Here is a 14,096-nt window from a genome sequence, read left to right as displayed (position 1 = left end):
TAACTTGCATTAATCTTATTGACTCTTCTTAAAACATAACATCACATCTTTAATTGTTTTCCGTTCTAAATTAAAATGCTAAATATACAAAGGCATAATGTTCAGTGTATATTTTAGTAATTTTATATAAAATCGGAATATACTAATATAAAAATAAGCACCGCTCTAATTTATTTACAATCTAATATTATTTTTTTGTACAGTTCTTATCTATAATGCATTTTTAAGGCAACTATACATAAAATCTAAATTGAACTTATGAAAAGAGAAATAAAAAACGAGACCTACATCTTTGTATTTAGGAGTTATTTTTACAACACATCTTCTAGAAATAAAAAGAACAATATTTGCACAGAAAGTAATGTAAATAAGTACTGTACATAATTTTTTAAATTTGATTATTCCTTCTTTTACAAAACTTAAACTGTAAATCCAAAATTTTAATTAACAATGTAAATTATTCATGGCACAACTTCAGCTTTTATTTGTATTGTATTGTTCTATCGCAGACGTTTATTACGAACATTATTAGACAGAAGTACAAGCTGTATGTAACTGTGTCCTTCTCGCATATTGATTAATCTAGAAGAGTTCAATAAAGTTTTAGACAAAATGTGGAAGTTAACTTCAAACTGAAATCTTACCTATCTTTCTCTTGCTGTTGTATGTGAACCCTATCACCTCTTTGTAAGGGAGTGATTACGCTTGTGTAACACGATACTTCCGTGGCCGACGCAGAAGAAGCAGTAGAACATTTGACAAGCTTTTGTGTCTTAGATTTACCTTCTGAACTTAACAGTATCCAGTATGAATAATTTGTTGGTTCACCAAAATAAAAGATCTGTAATATACACATTATAAATATAAAAATACAATTTAAGCATAATACATGATCTCAGTAGAAGTACAAAAATATGTATTGTTACCTGAGCTGAAATCATGTATAAACCTGTTGCTGTAACTTCTATAGATTTTTTGTCTTCAACTAAATGAAATTTATTCAGACTATACAGAGTATTATTTTTGACGCTTTTAACCCATGGCCCGATGTAAACTGAAGTAAAATATTACATTAATCCAATGTCATTAATAATCTAATTAATACGTTCTGCTTAGATACCTGTATCTGTAACATGCTGCTCAGGAATTGCCCCAACAAATGTTGCCACCAAAGGTCCTGATTAACATACAAAATGTAGCTTCTGTATTTCTTTACCATTACATATTATTAGCTCATCAAATGCATATTACTTGTACAAATATTAAGACTTGGCACAGAAATCTGCAAGCATATAGTGGAGGGTACACCATAAACAGAATATTTTATTATTATTTTTCTATTAAAGATAATCGGATGTTTTGTTTATGGTGGACCATGCCGCATATAAGAAAAATTCAAGCTTAACCTGGATTTTAGTTGCTATTTGAATATAAAACTTTTAAAGTAATTTTTTGCAACACCTTTGCCTACTTATTTCACATATCTTATAAAAAAAAATTTCAGGTTAAAATTGAATAGCCATTCAATAGAAAAACACATGCTAACTAAATAATGCTAGATACCCAATCGCCTGCGACTGCGTTTGGGCCGCCTTTTGTTCTTTCTCCGTTTTTTACCTCTTCCCTCGTCTCTTCTTGCTCTTCCGGTACGGGGTTCTCTCCGCATATATAAATCATTATCATCATAATCATCGTCACTATCGTATACGACATCTTCATCGCGATTCAAGTCAATTCCCTTCTTTGTTGAATTTGGTTGTTCTATGGTCAGTATCGTTCTTTTTATTCGGAAATTGGTTTCATCATTATTGTTGAAGTTTTCATCGTTCTCTACTTTTGTTAACGGTTTCGAAATCGTTACCTCATTTTCTTTGTTCATACCTCGAACATTGTTACTCAGCAAGTATTTGTCGTCCAAATTTCTGAGTAAACTTAAATACGGGGAAACAGAATTATAAGTGTACGAGTTTCCATTACTTGCGTTACGAATGTCGTCAAATATTTCGATGATTTTGGTTAGCGACGAAGCTCCATCCAGAAGCCGTTTCATATCGTGTATGTCCCTTGGTTCGAGAAACTTGTCAGATCGTTGAATCCAAGCTCGATTTAAACTTCTATTCAATTTGTCATACTTGGACATCAGCACCAGTAAATTCACGTTCACGGATTGCATCTAAAAATATTTATTTATAAACAACATTTTTCGAACTGCTTACGAATGCAATAATGAAAGAAAAAACAAGCATTGAGACGAATATTACACCGAAGAAAAAAATGGAATTTGTATCTTAAAATTTCTATGCCACGGAAGATCGGATTTCATGTTACCGTGACCCATGCCACTTCATTCAATCATAGAATGATGAATGAGAGGGAAAGCTCGTCGAAACTCAATTAAAAAATTTTTTTAAATATGTTACTTCTTCCATGCAAAATATTTCCAAAATGTTATTATTGTTTACGTCTTTTGGATTCACATTTAAAAATCAATCAATTTTTATTTATGGTACCAATATAGCAAAAAAAGTTAGAAAATGACATACAATAGTTACTTATGCAGGTAAGTTAATTTTCCAGAATTTACACTGTTTCATGGTAATCGTGTGTATCGAGTTATTTTCTTTGGTTTATATTATTTTATTTTTAACATATAAAAATATTTGTTTTTGAAGATCATTTCCTTTTAAAAATATAGGAAATAAATAATCTCAGTTTTTCTAAACCGAAGTTAGACGAAGATAACATCAGTATTAGAAATAAATCGGTAACATATGAGTGTTTCAAAGTACGCCGATCCAATTCTATAAAAAGTGATTCCCTTAATTTTTTCTTTTTGTTTTCGTTAAGTATGTATCATGTACTTTGGAAACACCTTGCTTATGAGATCTTACCTGGACTTGTAAGGCGCGCACTTCCTTTCTGAGGTGGGACAATATAACAGCGAAAATAATCACCAGAAGAAAGAGAATGATATTCCGCGATTGTTGGAACATTTTTGATTTTTTTACATTCGATACCGTTAGATTCATATCAACGTTCCATTCGATAAAATTCGCCGTGTTTTTCAAAGGGTTACCGACTTGCGGATCGATGTAGCTTCGAACATGTTCCATTTTAATTTTCGTAGCCATTAATCGTACCGATCGGGCGTTACCGATCAATCGCTATAGACTAGTATAAAAATGAGATCACATCAACGAACACCCTGGAACATAACAAATCGCAGGTTTTATTTTACTTTCACGATAACTGATGTCTTCTATGTTCTTTTAATCAATAAATCGTTAAGTATGATACCTTTTCACTAATCTTTGAAAAAATGGTAACACTTATCGATGGTCGTTAAAGCAGTCGATAAATTATTTTTCTACTGATCATGCCACGTGCTCAAGTGGATCGCAACGAAGCTAAGAGAAAAGATACGGAGATAATGGAATAGTGTTATGCACTAATCGAAAGACTTCAAGCTGACTAAAAGGTTCTGTAAATAGGGTCGTACTATATAAAGTCAATTCAATTCGTCATACTGTATAACTTTGCTGACTCGCATTCCAGTCACGTGCACGTATAAATGTGTCATCGATGTAAAGGACAAAAAAATAAATTTTTATGTCGCAATTAAAACTGGAAATTATAATTTTGTCAGAATTTAACTCAATTCTCGTTTCTTAAACCATCATTTATCATTCACTGAACAGAACGAGCTCCTGCCTTTGTTATACTAAGGCAATTAAGGCAAAGAATTCGGAAAGAAAATTGTAGCGACTTACACGAGACAAACTTATTACAAAAAAAAAAATTCTGCAATTTAATAGCAAATTTCCAATGAAAATATCCAATGATAACTTAATAAATCGAAGAAAAACGGTCGAACGAGCTAACACATTGTTCGTGAGTTACGGAACAAATTTTACTTTCTCTGATGTATTTCTTGTTAATAATGATGAATGCAAAATGAAAAGAACTCGACAAAAGGTAATAAAAATGGTAAGAAATACATTACTTTTCGTTATACATAATCATCGATAGATACATCCATTAAATTTGGTTAATAGAATTTCACGCTTACCTGAATGCCATTTTTCTGGGTTTTTCACCGAAGGTGACCGCGAGAGAGCAACAGGTGATGATAATCGATTTACAAATCGATCTTCAAGTTAACTTTTACAGTATCGTCACCAAGACACGTTCTACAGTCACAACTGTGTTACACGACGCTGTTCCATACCATCTTTTGTTTACCCAGGCACTATGCAGCCCAAGCGTCTCAACGACTCCGCTCGACCGGTTTGGCGGCTCTTCGTTCGAGCGCTGCCAACATTTGGTTGGCAAGAAACTATGGCTCCTTTCTCTTCTTCGCATTCGCGTAGCTCTTTCTTCGTTCGCAGAATCGAACGAATGATCGTTACAACTGCTCGCGGTAACTTTATCCGTTTTCGAGGTTACTTCGGAAAATGAACGATTTACAATGTGTCGAGTGCAACACGATAAGTTTGTATTTATATCAGAGGGATAAAAAGTCGCGAACTTTTATTGAACGTTATCTTCCCCTATACGTAAGTCTTGTTTCACGCAATATAGGATCCAATTGAAGACTGTCTCGATAAGATAAAAACAACGTTGCACGTCTATTGCGAATACGGGGGATTTATCGAAATCTGCAAAGGAAACGATCGCGTAATCAAACGTTCCGAAGCAATGGATGTTGAATTCCAAACCTGTGCTCGGAACTCGTTTTCAAGGCCGACGGATACCTGCTTTTACGTAAAAACAACTTGAATTTTTCCCATCGTCCCTTCGAGGATCTTTAACCAATTCGTGATTTTAGCAAACTTTTTAGACACGATTTCATTATTTAATCGCGTCGACAAAAAGACAATGGATATTGAGAAATGTTACATACTGTTCAAATGTCATTGTCGCCATATACGTTAAACTAATTATTTTGATCACTGAATGATTTACTAATACTAGGGAAAACTGTAATGTAATTAATGATTAATGATTAATGATTACAATTATCGGCTTATGAAGCTAGAGATTAATGAGTACGATTAACGAGTAGGCGAATAACACAAGTAATCAAAGTGAATCTAACATCAGACATAATTAACTCATTAATCATTAATTACGAAGGTCTTACTTTTTGAGATTTTTACAAAAAACTGCTGCTACAATGAATTCTGCCTATATCTACGCAATAATGGCAACGTACTTGTAGGCGTAAAACTGTCGGTTGCTAATGTTTCTATAAACACTTGTTGGTGACCGGCAGCAAGATGTATAACGAGTGAATTTAACTCATTTGCATCATTAACGTATAATACGTCCAATATTGTTGGCCATTATTATCAGAGGGTGTATATACCCGTATTCACATTGTAAAAGAATAGTGGTGGTCGAGAACAAAACACAATTAAATTACTTTTTTAAGATTTTCCATTCCATATTTAGAAAAATCCTCTAATCTGTTGCTAAAATATACGGACTATACACAGTGAATATATTTTATAACCAAAAGAAGACAAATAATATGTATATATGTACTTTTTATTTTCATTTTTCAAAAATCATTCAAATGTGAAGTTTGCATTACTCTTGGTAACATTTGTATTTAAATTTAATAAACAAAAATTTCGTGATGAGGGCATATTTTTTTATTGTTTCGTATGATGTAAATAGGTTAAAAAGTTCGATCTACGTAGTTGGAAAAAAATATACTTCAACCAATATCGATTTCATACGATCTTAAATTTTTTGACAAATACACCTTTTTCATACTTATGAGATCGGTGTTGTTTAAGGGTAGAGCTTTTCTTGAACACGCGAATCGAAGTTTTTAAGTTCACCCGTTATACGTCCTTAATGTCGACCGCTGCGATGTGTATAGAAACTGTAGTAGAGGTCCTACATTTACACATATGCTGTCGTAGACATGTAGGTGTAGATAAAAGCAGTGTATAGTATTAAAGGAATTTTGATAGTATTTCGGAAACTAAAACCAAATAGCGGTTATATGTATAGAAACAAAATTTTATAGAAAATTTTAATGACACAGAGATTTATAATTTCATCTCTTGATCAATTTCTGAACATTACATACTTGAAACACATCTGTTATTTTTAACAGTGTTTTATTATTTGAATTACATAATAATTATTTTCAAAATGATTTCATAAAATAGGGTTACATAATTGCATTTCAAAGATGAACTAACCGTGAAATAAAATAATATACTATTCAATATAGTATTTATTTCCAAAGTGTCCTGAATTATAAAAGTTTAAGTAATCTTTCATCAGATGATTATAATTTATTGATTTACGATTATGGATTACAAATGTATTTTATGGTTATTAGTCCAACTCTGCGGTTTACCATCTAAACGGGATACGTACTTGTAGAAATATCCCTTCTCCTACCGAAACATTCTTCTATAATGCTCAAAACTAATTCTAATCGCGTGTAAGCTGTACGGATTGCGGATCGTAATGAGTATTGGGTGCAAATAAACTTATCGTACATTATGTATGAATGTCAAGTATTTGGGAAGGCACACAAAAGCATCGAGTGGCTGCTTGGAATTGAGGTTGGATTTCGAGTAAAATGTACGTCCGAAGGGCTGTTTATTTGTACACTTAGACGAAAAATAACACACGTGTGTGTACATGACGTATTCAAAATTGCCCAAATGTAACAATGACACATGAACATTACTTTGTAATAATATGATATACACTATATTCGATTTAAATGTCTGCACGCGATTATTTTTGTACATGTTAAAAATATAAAAAAATGTTTCGGACAAAAGTTATATAGTATCAAAAAGGAAATACGATAATGATAATTATTTGACCTTAGGATGAACTTGAACAACCTCTTGAATGTTACATTAAGATTTTTAGATGGAGTTAATTAGAAATAGTTTTTCTAATTGACGTGCTGGTGGCATAGCGTTACTCAATATACAATGTGGGGAGATTGCGCGATCGGACTTTGTACAATCATGGTAGTTTTAAAAAAAAGTCGATCGAGTGTATGTGAATAGTGAACGTGCGTATATGCGCGGTGTGTATGTTACTCTTTTACAATTTTTGGTGAAATTCCTTTTCCACTTTTTTTAATATTTAACATATTACTTTTGTATATGCATTAATTATTTAAAAAATCTAATAATTTTCAATTAGATATTTTACACAATGTCTGAGTTACATACTGGTTGTTTTTTTCTAGACTCCAATGACAATTTATTTGAGACCATATTCCACTAAATTGTGTAGGTGTAATGCCATTGGTATGGAAAATGCATTCGCTGTTACCATGAGGTAACGGATAAACGTCGGATCAGCACCAACTTTTGTCGATACCTCTAATGAAAACTTGATACGAGGATACGTTTACTTTTTGAATATTCTTCGAATGTTTTTAGGACTTAAATTTCGAATATTGTAGAAACAGTATAGTTTCATCACTACATATATAAGATGTGTTTGTGATATTTGGGCAATTTAAATGTTAAATTGACGTTTTTAAAAATGTGCTAACTCTGTGTGCTATTTCCACACATTGTATCAATACATATATAAAGTCATCATAAACTACGACTTTTACTATTAAATATTATATTTTTAAATGTTTATGTATCATTTGTCAAAATTGGAGAATTTTTTAATCTATCCTCGAGAACTTAATGATAGCACACGTGTCCTATCTTTTTGTTTAAAAGTGTAATCAGATAATTAAGGTTTTATTGTATTTTTTTATTTCTGCCCACGTGAACATATTTCGGCAAAGGCGACGATGCGCTACCACGTCACTTCCGAGAACGCTGCACTAGATTTTCCCGTAATGATCGTTCCTCAAGTGTCAAGTTTCCATTGTCAAGCATCTTTGCTATGTAAGGCGCGCTAAATTACACCGACTCGTTGACGAACATTTATACGATTCATAGAAATACGTGCTTCGGCAACTCATAGAGGCTATGTACGTTTAGTTTTGAATGTTACGAATGTAGATGGCAGTAGTTTGTACGTGAATATTAGGAGAAAAAGGATCCTTTCTCGACCTACATACGTAAATAACTCGATTGATAGGGTAGTTACCTACCAATTAAAAAATTCCGAATCCCGACTATTCGATTGGCCGGGTCCTTTTCTTAGTGGAGAACTAATTCTCTAACTATTGGTAGCATAAGATTCCTTTATGTTCGAGTATTTCTCGCTCGTGTAATACGACTGTTATTGTCTTTTGTTCGAATACAATTTTATTCGTTCGATTTTTTCTTGAATCATTACTTATAGAAATATGAAGACGATTCGAAAACGGAGAATCAAGCCGCAAATTAAAATATACGCTTATTTAAGATTCTATTTGTCTTGTTTTATTTATTTAAAGGAGAATCGCACGAAATTACATTAAATGGAACGATAAAAGAGTGAAAAGGACAGACGGATCCTCGAGCTCGGTATGCGAGTTTATAACGCCCCGAAATTTTTCTTTCTTCTTTGTTGTATTGCATTTCGTTGCTATATTTAGTCGCAAAGTTCCGCCGCTTTGGATTGATGCAGTGGCGTCGATCGGTGCCCTGTGAACCTGCGATTATATTGACTCCATTACCTACGGTGTATTTGGCTCGTATTATTTCGTTGGAACAGGTCTAAAATGCAGCTAGTTTAAAATAATCGTTGCACATGTGAGACAATTGATGTAAGTTATTGCTTGTAACGCAGCTTACGATAATACGTGCATGTTGACGAAGTTTTGTGGATTGTTTATTTCTTGAAGGAACAGCTATTTCTTCTCTACCGTTACGAAGAATAACGCAAAACGAGATGATTGTTGTATTCAAGAGCAACAAATGTCTTAAATTCCTTTTTCATAGAGAAAAAGTCAGGTCTGTCCTACGCCAGTTTCAATAAAATGTTGTAGGGTCGCAGGTATCCACCTAAGAGAATCGTGAGCGTGAGTTTACGCATAGATGGTCAACTATTCTCGAAAGAAGGTTCAAAATTCTAGAAGGGCCGGTTGGTAGTCGAGCCCCCATAACCGTATTGTTTTACCAAGAACGTCGTGGGCGTGGCAGCATGCGTACGTGCGTGATCATTTTTTGACTTGGAATTCAAATCTTGCTGAAACAAATTCTGTTTTAATATTATTCACTCTTGATAAATTATTAATATGTTATTATGAAAATAGTTCAATAGTGAAAGTAAACGTGGCAATATGTTTTGTCTGCAAATAATATAATATGATTCTATATCTTTGCATATAGTCTACTGCAATTGTTCATATGAACAGTTACCTATGTTATACAAGGTGTACTATTTAAGTTGACACAAAGAAGTATCTCAAAGATAAGTAATTTAAAAAAAGGATGGAATATATATTACGCGATTTTGAGAGTAAACATTTTTAATTAAATGTCTACAAGATGTTTCTTTGTGTTAACTTAAATGGGACATTCTGTATTTTCATTGCACCACAAACATCTGAGGAAAGATAGTTGTTTACATTGGCATTTGTAATTAGTTTTATCTCGGGGAAGTTATTGTCGTTGACATTGTGAAAAATTATTGCACTCTTATCCAGGACCGTAGCAAGGCATAGAAGCCTTTGATAACCGTGTTACGAGGGCGCCGATAAACGTTTTTAAAAATAATAAAATTAAATTAATTATTTTGACACTTCAATTTCCACGTAGTTCGTGTAAAACTTTTTTACCATAACGATGTATAATTCACATTAGAGGCCCCAAGGTTATTAATTCATCGGTATATAATATACAAGGTGTACCAAATAAAGTGTTACAAATTGTTTTCTCAAAATATGACAAAAAATCGACTTACATTTTTTTTATAATGTAATGATATTTAATTTTTAAGTGTGTAACAAATTTTTTTCAGATAACCACTGGGGAGAAAAGGAAGGCCTTCAATATTTTTTTTATGCTTCGTCCGTTCATACGATAAATTTCACCCAATTCTGTCCCAAAAAACAATCAAATTATATTGCTTGTAGTTAAGAAACATTTTTTTTATGTTTATTTTTATCGTTAAACTGTTTTACCGATAATAATGTATTGTACGTATACTTTACGGATTTGTATGATAAATTTTTGAATAAAATTATTATTAAAATAACATATTAAAAGTTAATAAAATTAAAAGAAAAAGATTACCGGTATTACACAATCGATCATTTTTTACAAAATATTAACTGCTTTTTTTTATGTACATTCAAAACTACGTTCACAGTATTAATTTATCACCCTGTAAAATTGTATCAAAATTGATGCTGGACAGTTCTGACCCTTTCTTTATTGGTATGACGAACGCGCAAGAAAGATGTGGAAATGTCGAGTAGGCAGCGCCCACAAAATAAGGAGAAAGGCTGAATGAAATAATTGGCAGCGAGCGAGTGTGCACGCTTCGGACTCATCAAACCGTAAATTGATCCAGATCACGAATTTTTCGACTTCCTACACGGCGTCGACACGAGAATGCTCGATTGCATGGTTAAATGTAGGTGCACCGGTCATTATCGCGCGATGACTAATTACGATCACAATTGCGGAATTTCTGATAATGTTCGTTGCGAAAGTTGGTATTCGGTGCTCACGCGGGCTGGTCTATTTCTTGGAATCGTGATCGAAGAGAGTTCACGTTTCGCGCTTATAGCGAACTCTTTCGAAGTGTCGCTGTCTCTGGACCAGAACCGTAACACAATGAAAAAGAAGTACATTATATTCGATCGTTTATATCTCTCCACTGTAAGAGCTCCTCCGCTATAAGAGCCAGAAACGGATCTACTATGAAAATAACGAAGCTTCGAAATTGTACCTTCACATAGACCTCGAGAGATCCTTATATTTTGATTATTTAATATAAATTACTATTTTTAAGTGTTTTTGAAAAACAATGTGATTCGTGTAAACGATTAATTTTATTTAGAACATAATACATATCTACAATCTTGTTTTTCGATCAAATAGTTTTGCTATTTTCAGAAGCTTTTTTGTTGACAACTTTTCTCCATGTAAGATTATCTATACATAATTTTTCTTTATCGAATATTATTTTTGTAGCTTGAAAATCCATCGATTTTCAGGTTACTGTAGTAACCTGAGGCTCGTCTGTCACATGACGAATATAACGTCGATCTGAATCAACAGTCCCAAGCAGAGATGGGGATAACTTTACGACACTTTAAGAGAGGAAAAATCATGATACTTTCAAAGAATTCATTGCACATATTAATGTATATGGAAGAACAACTCGATAACCATCATAGTACAATTACACGTAAATCAGGCGTGCAGAACGAAACGTTGCTTGTTGATACTTGTAACACGAGGTAACAGTCGTTGTCATAACGTTGCAGTTTCGAATCATCTCAAGAGCATGACAAACGTTTTATCTCATTCCTTTGAATATTTAATGCACAGCGTCTTTCGACATCATTGTGTCGTCTCTGTTTATACTATATTTTGCAAAACAAATTAGATATCGAAGCTAATTTGTATTTTGTCCGATTTTCAACGCTACACGATTGAAGTGTCTCGACTGCACGTGCCAGTCTCCCTCTCAACGTCGTTGTGACTCTATATACCGGGTAGTCCACAAAGTTCTACCAGGGCTAAATTACTCAAAAACCGTTAGTTACGTGGAAAAATGTTTTTATTATGCTTCAATGTACGATGACAAACTTTCATGGATATAATGTAATATTATTTAACGATTATCTTGATAAGTATTAGTTTTCGGATGATATAATTTTATTGTCTTTTATTTAGTTTCTCGTACTCTTCTCAACAACGAAATTAGATTTTATACATTATGATCGAAAGATTCAAAGTGACCTTCGTATCTTGATAAAAAGGCAAAGTGGAAAAAAAATTAACCATAACAATGCGTATTCTGCTACATTTTCTACAACTTCGAGACGTTTTTCCACATAACAAATGATTTTCAAGTAAATTGGCTAGCAGATCTACATCGATCACGTGGTATACACAAAGTGTATAATTATTTAACCTTTTCGATTACCCAATTTCAGTGAATCTTATATTAAGAAATATCAATATATTTATCAATGACTTATTTTTGTTTACAATAAAAATAGGTACTTTTTAATTTGCTTACATTGCGTCGCAATACTGCGTCTTTGGTGTGCGCCTTATGTCACGAACAGGGCCGTGACAAAGCATGACCAGAAGACGGAGACCTTGTTACGAGAACACCGAGAGCGTTTTATTAAATTAATTATATTAACACTTTATTGTTCGCAAAGTTCGTATAAAAACATTTCACGATCCTGATAAAATATCTATACACACATGTCCACTGTAAAGCAAACACATGAGAAATACCATATTTCATTTTTGCTCCGAGCGTCTACATTCCTAGGCACGGCACTAATCGCGAAATAAGGATGTCGAACGCCCACCGTAAGCCATACTTCTCATCACAGCGTACGTGTTCCGCGAAAGAATTGAGCTGGGTGAATTTATCATCACTGATGTCAGCGCACATGTTATGTTGTTGTTCTCGCACCGGAAATCATCTCCGATTCCGTGTGCTTTCTGTTGATGTCCAAAGCTGTCCGAATTTGATAAGAGGTTAATCCTGGAATCGTCGCTCCCAGCGAAACAGTCTCGTGAGAACAGACGAAAGGAATTTTTCCAAGAAGCGCGACCGAAACATCACTTCGACGAAGATTGTCGCGCAGGAAGTATCGAACATTCGCGTCCTGGCGGGAAAAGTAACATGCGTGCAACGGTTTGCGGTTGTAGATTAATTTTTATCGATATTCGTTACACGATAATCCTTTCCACGACAGGCGTAATCGAAGGAGTCGCCTGAGTTTACCGATCTATTCGTCTCACGCTGATGCGTGGAAACATTTGATCCGTATGTATTCTTATAGAGTGACAAAATATTTTACGGATGTTAAAAATATTATGTAACCATTAAGTACAATATGTTACAATTTCAACATAGTACACGTTGACAACATTTTTTTTTTTTATTTAAATAATTTATTTTACAGACACAAATTTATTATTTTCTTATTTATCATTAATTCTAGACGTAACTTTGAACAATTGAGATCGGTAATTTTTTTCTTCTTTGTCTATAATTACAACTACTTCTTAATGAGATCTTAAAAATTTTTTTACGGATTTATTTAAAAACATTGAAAAAAGTGACTTAAGCGAATCAAACTTTTCGATACCTAAAAATTCAAAATTTTTGTTCAATATCTATTTTAAATATTTGAATTATTTAAAAAATTTTGTTCTTGTCACAGATAGTGGTATATAATTTATTACAATTATATATAACGAGATATTTAACTAAATATTTAGGACGCCATACAATTGTTCAATACTATTTCACAATAAATCTGTTGTGTAATCAAATAAGATGTTCGTGCGCAATCGTATATTACTCCAATGAAATCACTTGTCTATACGTGAAAGAATTTCTGTAGTTTGGAAAAATATAAATAATATGTTTAGTAGATAAACTAATGAAATTCTTCGATAAATAGAATACAAATTTGCATTTCACATTTAACAAAATAATATTTAAACATCCTTGAATCTGCGATCAATGTTATACGAGGGATAACGCGTCCTACTATCGTATCGATGGAGCATCAGAGGGAAGCTGCGTCGACACGATGGATCACTGATCTACGCCACTGAGATCCAGAAGCGAGGCGCTGCTGTGATAAACTCGAACGCGTTGCGTAGGTACGTCCAACTCAGTACGTTCGAGCCTTTCGAACACGGTGGTCGCTTTTTCTTTTTCTGTTCGTCTCCCACGAGACGAAGACCCGAAATTGTGCATCCATTTGTTCCGTTCTTGTTCAATCTACAAACCTTAAATTTCCTATCATTTGGTATCCACTGTTATTAACTGAGTGAAGTCGGTTTAGTTCTTCTTAAATTACAACCTGCAATTGCTTCTCAATTTTCACAGTGCGTCGATAAAATATAAGTGGAAGAAAGTGTCCGGTGAAAAGACTAAAATCGAACGTAGATCGCTACGAGCGCGCGTCGCTCGAGCATCGAACAAGAGAGAGAAAG

The 14,096-nt window shown here is 33.4% G+C and overlaps 1 protein-coding gene and 1 long non-coding RNA gene across 5 annotated transcripts; both read right to left on the bottom strand.

Annotated features, from left to right (window-relative positions):
- Positions 1 to 110: 110 nt before the first annotated feature.
- LOC143147204 (uncharacterized) lies at positions 111 to 4,475 on the bottom strand. 3 transcript variants are annotated; one of them, XM_076312258.1, is made up of 7 exons: positions 3,298 to 3,452; positions 2,892 to 3,205; positions 1,564 to 2,173; positions 1,121 to 1,177; positions 927 to 1,054; positions 645 to 841; positions 111 to 582 (listed from the first exon to the last, which is right to left on the bottom strand). In XM_076312258.1, the coding sequence occupies exons 2-7, from the start codon at positions 3,129 to 3,131 to the stop codon at positions 501 to 503; spliced, it is 1,314 nt and encodes a 437-aa protein (XP_076168373.1). In that variant the 5' UTR covers positions 3,132 to 3,205; positions 3,298 to 3,452; the 3' UTR covers positions 111 to 500. The 3 variants fall into 3 exon arrangements, with proteins under 3 accessions (XP_076168373.1, XP_076168371.1, XP_076168374.1); XM_076312256.1 differs by lacking the exon at positions 3,298 to 3,452 and adding an exon at positions 4,070 to 4,475 and having other exon boundaries at positions 113 to 582; XM_076312259.1 differs by lacking the exon at positions 3,298 to 3,452 and adding an exon at positions 4,070 to 4,474 and having other exon boundaries at positions 114 to 582; positions 1,618 to 2,173.
- Positions 4,476 to 8,446: 3,971 nt separating this feature from the next.
- Positions 8,447 to 12,847, bottom strand: LOC143147638 (uncharacterized). 2 transcript variants are annotated; one of them, XR_012992307.1, is made up of 3 exons: positions 12,145 to 12,847; positions 8,739 to 9,128; positions 8,447 to 8,660 (listed from the first exon to the last, which is right to left on the bottom strand). It is a non-coding gene; the product is annotated as an uncharacterized LOC143147638 (long non-coding RNA). The 2 variants fall into 2 exon arrangements; XR_012992308.1 differs by having other exon boundaries at positions 8,447 to 8,620.
- Between the last annotated feature and the right edge of the window lie 1,249 nt (positions 12,848 to 14,096).

This window comes from Ptiloglossa arizonensis, chromosome 5 (genome assembly GCF_051014685.1).
Source record: "Ptiloglossa arizonensis isolate GNS036 chromosome 5, iyPtiAriz1_principal, whole genome shotgun sequence".
Lineage (NCBI taxonomy): Eukaryota > Metazoa > Arthropoda > Insecta > Hymenoptera > Colletidae > Ptiloglossa > Ptiloglossa arizonensis.
The sequence above is the reverse complement of the archived record's forward strand: the minus strand, read 5'-3'. Positions and strand labels throughout refer to the sequence as shown.

Coding starts and splice junctions, on each gene's coding strand:
- LOC143147204 (XM_076312256.1), bottom strand. CDS start 3,131: ATGGCTACGAAAATTAAAATGGAACATGTTCGAAGCTACATCGATCCG. Junction 2,174..2,891: donor TGCGCGCCTTACAAGTCCAG/GTAAGATCTCAT, acceptor AAATATTTTTAG/ATGCAATCCGTGAACGTGAA. Junction 1,055..1,120: donor GCAGCATGTTACAGATACAG/GTATCTAAGCAG, acceptor ATTTTACTTCAG/TTTACATCGGGCCATGGGTT.